The 9,465-nt window shown below is 42.2% G+C and overlaps 1 protein-coding gene across 3 annotated transcripts in view; it reads right to left on the minus strand.

Moving 5' to 3' along the window:
* The window catches only part of ADARB2 (adenosine deaminase RNA specific B2 (inactive)), a 419,147-nt gene extending 416,578 nt beyond the window's left edge, over positions 1–2,569 (minus strand). Inside the window, exon 1 of one of the 3 annotated variants that reach the window (XM_065582837.1) lies at positions 2,049–2,569. In XM_065582837.1, the coding sequence (XP_065438909.1) occupies positions 2,049–2,148 (100 nt within the window). In that variant the 5' untranslated portion in view covers positions 2,149–2,569. The remainder of the gene's footprint in view (positions 1–2,048) is intronic. The other 2 variants (XM_065582836.1, XM_065582835.1) reach the window with 2 other exon arrangements.
* Positions 2,570–9,465: the final 6,896 nt, after the last annotated feature.

The following is a 9,465-nucleotide window of genomic DNA, read 5'->3' on the forward strand; positions in this document are numbered from 1 at the left end:
CTTCCACATTATTTCAGCAAAACACAGAGTTTATAGGAAACGGCACTTTATTAAAGATCTTCACTTTTTCCTGTTGTCTTAGAAACAAAACTAACAAGTGTAATTAGCCTTTGAATCTTTCTTCTATAGTTAAACAAATTATTGATTCATTTCTGTACCCAAGTTTAGGATAACAGTCTGTGGCCAAATTTTAACGTCCGGATAAGTAGATTTGCTAAAGCACATATAACTTATTACAAAGTCAGTAGAGCTAGGTTTAGGTAAAAACAGAGAGCCTTACAAACTAACAGATTTAATCCACATTAATTGTGGGGTGGACTTTTCCCTTGCTTGGTACTTTAGATAATATTTATTTTGTGACACAGCATAAAGCACAATTGTAGAAGCCCCTTTGGAATGAGCTATTAGAAAATATTAAAGATTTGTTGAAATAAGTCATGGTTACATGCAGGTTGCTGCTTTTCTATTTCAAGTATCCAGTCACATACACTTACTTTTACTTATTGGTACTTTTAGGGCACTATTTGTTACTAAAATTTTGAACAAAAAGATGGAGTTTCTGGTAAACATATAATAGTGACAATCCAATTATGCAGAGTTCCCCTTTTAGCATTTGGCTAGTTATTGCAAGTCGCCACAGAAAGCCTGTTTTGAAGCCTTCCTAGAAAGTTATCAGGATGCGCGCCCAATGGCTTTCATATGAGGCAATAATAAAGACACATAAATAATTGACATTTAGGGCTTCCAAACTGTCTGGTTAATTTCCAGAATCTGAAAAAGAAATAATGTACTCAAAGGCTTTAAAAGAACAGCTTGAGCTGATGAGCTAGCTGACAGAAACTTATCTTAGGCCTCGGAAGCAATGACAATTACAGACTAGGTGGAATTTACAGCTCTGGTAAACCCTTTTGTATTAGCATCTTTATAGCCTAACAAATTGCAGTTGGGCATTTCTGACATTCTGCTTATTAAATCAATTTTATTTTACTTTCAAGTACTTGCAATATCTTAACTTTAACTGTTCAGGCATAGCACCAGGAATGTGGCAGTAGTGTCTTATTCCCGCCTTATGAGAAAGCAAGACTGTCTTGGGAAAAGCTTTTATCTAAGGCATACTCACAGTCTGCAATGACATTCTGTAGCTTCACTTTTTTTTGGATTAGAGTAATTACAAATCTAGCATTTCTATAATGCAGGTTTGGCTAGAGAAGTGGATCAGAATTAATGCATTTATTAACTTTACTACAGCAAGCTTAGGCAAATATTAATAACAAGGCAAAAATAACAGTTCGTAAGTAGCAACCTGTCAGAAAACTGCTTTTCTCCCCACACTGATTTCCAGCTTGTTTCATTACCAACAAGATGGTGTATCCTCTATCCTCTTTTACATACTAAATTTCTGCTACATAAGACATGTGCAAGTGAGACTTATTAGGCAGTTCATAATTGTCATAGGAGAAATACTCAGATAAATAAAAACTGGTCCAATGTTATTGGAAAGCCAGTGTCAGTTGTATGAGCAACTCTGAACCTGAAGGTGATTTGTATTTGAAAAAAAAAAAAAAAAACTGGCAAAAGCCTCGCTTCCTTTTATTCCCTTTTTTAATTCCTAGGACTGCTTGATGTATTATTTCATTAGGAATCATGTGATAACATTACCTCTGACAGGGTCAAAGGAAGCCGTGGATCGTTGAGTTGCGCTGCAGAACCTGGATAATTAAACTGATTCAATCCAGTATAAAGAAAGCCGGAAAGAAAACACTTCCCTTTTCCTTTAACAAAATAACAATCCCTATCCTTTTACAGGCATCCCCTTATTTCCAGCAATTGCAAGGCTCTCTTTGTTACCGCCTACATGAAATTGTGGGGTATTTCACAACCCCTGTACCCAGCGTTCTGTGTAGACAGTATCCTGGAGGCTACAAAAAGTGCATATGTCCAAAATAAATAGACAACAAAAGCAGCAGCAGCCCAGAGAGCGTGTGAGAGAGAGAACAAGGAAGAGAGAGAATGAAAGAAAAGAAAGGCAGAGGGAAAGCAAACCTTACCTTTCCTCTTTGATCTTCTTCTCCTCCTCCTTTTGGACTTGCATTTTAGTTGACTACTTGGACCTCCAGAAGCTCTGTTGTTCCCCAGAACTGATGTCATAACTGTAGTTCAGTAAACAAGAATGTAGAGTCTTTTCTTTCTTGTATATTTTCACCTCTGGTTCTTGCTGCTTTATAGATCTGTGGATAAGGTTCACTTTTTAGTACTGCGTGATGTTTACTTCTAATTATTCTCTGTCACTTGGCATCAGCTGGGTTAAGTGTCTCTGATCTTCTGAGCTGACATGCTTAACTGCTTGTAGTGAGAACTGTGGAAAGGTAGAGACTGGAGCTGCTCAAGAGCCCGGTAGCTCTCACTCCGGCTGCCTTCCTTTATCAGGGCTGTAAATGCACTGCTTCTACTTTTTGCACCTCTGCTAGTTGTTTGGCACCAGCCACTTTGAAGCCAATCATGCAGGGAGCTTGTCTATTTGCTGCTGCAAAGTCTAATTAGATCCAATCACAACTGTCTCTTGGCTCTGACATCAGCACCACCAGCCCTCTCCATCCCCTGTCAGCTTGCAAACTCAGCTCCCATTTGGGCTGACGGATATGCCTAGGACCTGATAGAAAGGAAGGGAGAACTGCACTGTAGGGAATAAAAACATACTGCCAGTTTATCTGGGAAAAGCCTAAGGGGCAGCTTACAAGAAGGGATGCTACAAAAGGGATTGTAAGGCTTTTTTTTTTTCCTGTAGACCATATGGACACAGAATATTATGCTTCCCGACACACTGAAATGCTGGGACTACTTCCCCTAACCAAATAGTTATTAACTAGTTCATTTATTGCAGATTATTGCTTCCAGGGGAAGAATCTGGGTTACTGTTGAAGAAACACTGTACCCCCAAATCTTATGCAAGATTCCCATTGCGTGTTTAATTATTTAAAGGCATATTTGTTTGCTAAATTCATAATGAAGGGCAAATAGCTCTTTTGCCCTTCCTTGTGAGTGTAGCAAACAAATGAGTGTGTTGGGACTCAGTCTGATTTCAAAACGGACATATTACACTCTGCGGCACTTCATTTAGGAAACCAGGCAATGAAGATAACTGGTACAGTGGGGCTTATATGGAGGAGAAAGATGGCAACAGCGTTCCATAGAAAAGCATGACCACAAAACATTACATATTTCCTAAGAAAATAAAAGGTTACACAGCAAGTAGATTGCCCATTTAAGTGACAAGGAACCTTTCTCTTCAGGGCATTTTCCTTCTTAGTTGTCATGTGATTAAAGACTATGATTCTGGAACCCTAGATTGCTAACACAGAAGAAAATAATATTAAAGAAAAAGTTCTGCTAAATAATTAATGTCCTCAGTGTCTGCTCCATTTGCAGTAAGCCATAGGAGTACAGTAAAGCCCTGTTTATTGGAACCTCTTTAATCTCAAACTCCCTGTTGTCTGCATCTAGGTTACACCCTGGGCTGTGCAGCACTTAGGCTGTCGCACTCCTTGTTATTCAGACCCCTGTATATTCAAATGTTTTGTGCCCCTGAAACTTTTTGGTTAGACAGGGTTGAACTCTACATACTTTTTTTGTAATTAAATATATAAAAAGAACATAAAATGATACTAACGTTTTGATTTAAACCTTTAATAAAATCAAGTAAATTCTGTGTAAAGGTCTTAATTTGACTCACATGTGCCTAGGCAATGTGACAAGCCCTCTATCTAATTCTCTAAAAGCAGGTCTTGTAAAGCTGGGCTTTGCATTCTGCATAAAACTTATTGATTATCCACAGACAGTGTAATCTACATTGTACAAGACACAAAATAAACAGTCTCTGCCCTGATGGCCTTACAACCTAAAGCCCTGGTCCTCTGAAAGGGTCTGCAAGTTTGGACCAATACTACCTTGAAGTGAAAGAAAGGGTCTCTTTGTGGAAGTATGGGTCCACACATATAGAGCCTTTTGCAGGATATTGTACAAGTGATGCAGAAAACACACATACACAAGTCTACCACCATGCAAGGGCAGTGAATTGTTTGGCCTGTTGGAGAGCTCAACTAAACAAGTCCCTAAACAACTTACTTCCATGTTCTGGATCTGGAGGCATATGGAAAATACGTGGGAGTATCCAGTAACTTTTTTGGTCTTTTTGGCTTTGACTCTAGACCTTCTCTAATCTCTCTTCTAGTTATTCTAGTCATGACCAGTGCTGTCCTCTTCTGTTAATGTGGTGAAAATAAGTACTTTATCATGATACAATAATGTGCTGTGTGACAGCGTACCCCATAAGGCTTTATGGGGGGGTGTTTATAAATGTATGTATGATATAACTGGAATATGTTTTGTGCTGCCTGTGCCATGTAACATATCTCCGTAAAGGTTATGGTCTACTATCTCTATTCATCCTATTTGTACATATATATCATTTTCTACTTGAGGTTAAGAATATGGGCTGTATACTTGCTTGGTTTCTAAGTAAGCTTTGTGAGGCATTTGGTCAGCTTAGGAAGGAATTCACCAGGTTAAGTACCTGATCAGGAAACACTTGGGGAACAATGCATCTCGGAATGCTCCAATCCACATAAGTCTTCCTGGAGACATGCAAGATACCATGTGGACAATGGCTTCGGCCTGTAAAGACTGACTCATGCAGGGGCATGTGACTTGCCCAGGTGACTCCAGAACTCCATCTTGGAGCTGGACTTTGCATAGGAGGGAGGAGGGGGGTCTCCACCCACAAGAGAGAGTCTATTTAAACCCGTGGGAGACCCATCCATTTTGGTCTTCAGCTGGCTAAGGAAGGAGCCTCTCCACCGCCCCAGGATACTTGAAGGGAACTGGAAAAAACAACAGTAACTACAGGGGGTATGAGTGATTGCTGGACCCAGGCTAAAAGGAGATTAGCCTGTAAAAGGGAGCATTCTGGAACTGGTGAGGAACTTATCTGTATTTAGTTTGATTAGACATAGATTTGCGCATTTTATTTTATTTTACTTGGTGACTTACTTTGTTCTGCCTGTTACCACTTGGAACCACTTAAATCCTATTTTCTGTATTTAATAAAATCACTTTTTATTTAGTAATTTACTCAGAGTATGTATTAATACCTGGGGGAGCAAACAACTGTGCATATCTCTCTATCAGTGTTATAGAGGGCGAACAATTTATGAGTTTACTCTGCAGAAGGTTTATGCAGGGTAAAACGGATTTATCTGGGTTTAGACCCCATTGGGAGTTGGGCATCTGAGTGCTAAGGACAAGCACACTTCTGTGAGCTGTTTTCGGGTAAACTTGCAGCTCTGGGACAAGTGATTCAGACCCTGGGTCTGTGTTGGAGCAGACGAGAGTGTCTGGTTCAGCAAGACAGGGTGCTGGAGTCCTGAGCTGGCAGGGAAAACAGGAGCAGAGGTAGTCTTTGCACATCGGGTGGCAGCTCCCAAGGGGGTTTCTGTGATCCAACCCATCACATGCTGTATGGGGATGTGATTTCTAAAGCGCATTAACATGTTGGACGTTAATAGGTCCATGTAGACCCTGCTGGTGCACACTATTTGAAAGTGCACTATCTCAAAGAACACTAGACAGAGAACATGTAGTGCACACCAGAAGGGTTTGTGTGGATCAATTAACGCACAGCACTTTAGAGCACTGTAGAAATCAGATCCCTGCGTAGACAAATAGAAATTAGCATTCAATTGCCTTCCATATTTAAATGCTGTACATGCACAATATTGGTTATGAACTTTAAAAGAAAAGCACATCTTAATTAAAAATAAAAAGAGTACTCTTGGACAGTAATCTATTTCTAAGATTTAATTCAAATTTAAATAATTTTTTTAAGGTTCTAAAGTGTTTTACACAATTTTATTCTACTTCTAACTGGAGTGTTGCCAGGCTATGGGAATGGTTGTCTTTGTGGTTTTGCCAGTCCCCAGGGAGGGCATGCTACCAGCCCAACCCAAAAAAGGTGACAGTCTGGCCCATTCTCAGAAAGCTGTCACTTGGTGCTAACAGCCTGTGAACTGCTACCCAGTATCTCATCTTTCAGTCCTGGGCAAAGTTATCAAGAAAGCACCAGCAAGCCAACTTGAGCAACATCTGAGCTCTGCTAATGACATAGTTCCCTCCCAGGCAACTCCAGGAATGATCATAGAACAAAGACAGCTCTGGTTATACTGATGGACGACCTCCTTGTGGCCATGGATGGAAGTGAAGATTAATCAGTTAACCATCTGCCTTTGACACCATCATTACAGGGTGTTGAACAACTTGCTGGAATTGACAGAATTCCTTAAAAGCGTACGCTCATTTCTCTCATGTTATCATGGATGGCGTCAGCTCCATATCCAGCTAAACTCAGTCTTGTCTCCACACTTCTATTTAACTTCTATGTGAAACTGTGAGGTGACATGGACCAGGGCAATTACACACACAGCTCTCTCTCTCTTTCTCTCTCTCTCATCCCAGACAGACAATATCCCACTGGATGAAACTTGGGCTCAACCCAGGAAAAACGCAGGCAATATCAGTACAAAAAAGAGAATGTAGTAAATACAATCTCTCTCAATTGCGGTCTCATGCCCATGAATGGTCAATGGAGTATGCAGCCTTGGGGCTCTGCTGAAATCATTCCTGTTCCTGGACACCCAAATAATGGCAATTACCAGTAACACCAGATTCCATTGTCTAACAAGGAGACTTTGTCTTTTCTTCTCAGATGAGGGCCCAACTACAGTGATCCTTTTGTTCATTGTAGGTTGGACTCTTTCAGACTGCATTATCTGGAGCTAAAGGCAAAGCTCTCAAGAAGCTGCAGTTCATCTACCACACCTCTGCGTGTCTCATGTGGAAAACAAAACCTACACACAACACAGAGGCACTGCAACCTGCACAAGCTGAAGTAGATTGAAGGATATGTTTCAAAGTGCCAGTCCTCATATATAATGCTCTTTCACGGTCAGCTCCATGTTATCTGAAGGACAGCCGCTCCTTTTGTGACCCATCTCTATAGCTGACTGCGGCCAGTACAACACATGATTGACAGAGCTTAGCCTCAAATTCTTATAAGACATTCCCTCAGCACAGGGAATGACCCACCAACAGTGACCGCAACAAACCGAAGCCTCAATACAGTCTAGATGTGATGCAACTCACCTCTTCACACAGGGTCTCTCAAACTAAAAGAACTGAAGAAAAGACCAAGTAGTTTATACACCAGTAGGCAGCAACTAATAGCTAAAATATGAGAGAGATCTTGACTGCATCTTAGCAGAACTCTGTGTGCATCTGAATTGTGTGACCACCATTCCTTACAACTGCTGGGGACGGGGCCAAGCGAGCTGGAGCCCCTGTTTACAGCACTCCCCACCCAGACCCTGCTCCTGGGGACAGAGCCAGAGCACCCCCCCCCGGCATGCTCAGGCCTGTCCCCGGCAGCAGGGTGGCAAATTCTGCAGTGACTCCACTGGGCGTTCCCCTCCATGAAGAAGAGTCTGAATGAATGGCAGAGGAAGCAGGGGCATGACCTCTAAAACCTGCAGATGCTGGAATCTGCACAGGAATGAAGTCCTACTTCCATACTAGGGCTGGTTCTCTATGGTTCACCTCAGCTTCCCCTCCCTTTCTTACGAGATGTGTGGAGTGGATATTGATATTTGGTTGCTGAGTGTAGCGTGCAAATGTTGGTGGCTTGTGATATACAGGAGAGCAGACTAGATGACCTGGTGAGAGCAGACTAGATGATCCCTCCTGTCCTTACACTTCATGACTGACTATGACTCCTCTGTCCAAACTCCAGCTCCAATGTGGGGGTGCAGATGTAATGCCAACAAGACCCAGGTCGTCGGTGGGATCAAACCTGGGACCTCTGGAGCTTAGTGCATGAAGCTCTACTGCAGGAGCTAAAAGCCAACTGCCTGTTAGCTAAAGCTGTAGAGCAGACTCATTTTCTCTCTCTCTCTCTCTCTGTAGGTGGTCTCAGTGCCACTAGATGGGGCAGAACACCACACCCAGAAGGCGTGTGGATTACACAGACACAAAGTGAGAGTTAATGAATGCTACTTCCTTAATTCCTTCAGAGATGTCTGTGTGGTTCCGAGGGCAACAGGCTGCAGAGAGTGACAGCTTCTCAATGTGTCCCCTTCAGAGGCAGAGAAGGGCTTCTGAGGACTCCTGGGGAGGGGGAAAAGTATGCATCAGAGCTGCTGTTTCCTCTCTTCCATGCTCCCCATCCCCTCCTATTTCTGCCTGCTTTTGCTCCCTTGTGCCTATGAAGGTGAAAAGAAGAATCAGGACCTTAGAAACTGGAAGATAAAAGATGCTCGAGGTCATTGAAACAGGACAAAATGCAGTCCTATGGCTGTGCAGGTGAGACTCCAGAGCCTTCTGCTGCAAAATGCCTGCTGTAATCCACTCTTGCCCTACTTACAAGCATCTGAAAAGCCTGTCAGCGTGACTATTTGCAGTGAAAGCCACTGTAGCTTTGGGGCCAGACATCAAGGAGTGGGAGGGAAGAAAGAGGGATGAGGATCCACATTTAATGTATACAGGTTGTCAAGTCACTCTGTAGGTAACTGTTTCAATGCAAACAAGTCCCCATGTTATGCTGATTTGCACATTAAAATATCATTAGGAAATCTGAGCTATGCTGGATTCGGATGGGTGGAGGTTGCATTCAAAGGATTTTGACCCTTCACTAACCTAAGGGAATAGAACTCAGGGTATAGCAACAGCTGCTGCTGGCTTGGGGAGCAAGGACACACTAGTTTGAATTCCCACAGTAAGCTCCCCCTTCCTTCTTAGGCTTGTGACTGTCTTCTTTGCTGGGTTTTCCTAAAGGCCCCATGGCTTATACAAAAACAGGTTCCTAACAGTATATAGCATGCAAGGAAGCAAGATGAGTCAGATCTGCCTGATGAGAGATCCAATTTTCAAGACCATAGTCTCTTTAATGGGGAAAGTACCTAGCTCCCAAAGCTTACAAATCATCATGAATAGTAACCGCAGTTATGGTTTACACAAATGCCAATCTGAACAGTAAAAGAGACCACGAAACAACAGCCACAGCTAGGGATAGGCCCAACTCTTCCTAAGCATTTATACAGAGATCTACCCCTAGCACCCCAACAGCTCTGAATCTGGGGGCTGTGCAGTGGCATATTATCACCTAGGCCGACAAGGCCTAGGCCTAAGGCGGCAAATTTGCAGTGGCAGCAAATTTATAATAGCAGCATTTTTAAAACCGTGGCATCAGTGATGCCGCGATTCTACCAATCATAGCACGTATTGAAACCAACAAAGATGGCGTGACGCCATTTAGTAAACATACTTGCAAGAATCCTAAACGTTCATAATATGACTGGAAGGAAGAAATTAAGCGGTTCTCAGTTAAAAAAAAATGCTATACAAAAGAAAGTAAGGGAAAAT

Source organism: Chrysemys picta, chromosome 2, assembly GCF_011386835.1.
Source record: "Chrysemys picta bellii isolate R12L10 chromosome 2, ASM1138683v2, whole genome shotgun sequence".
NCBI lineage: Eukaryota > Metazoa > Chordata > Testudines > Emydidae > Chrysemys > Chrysemys picta.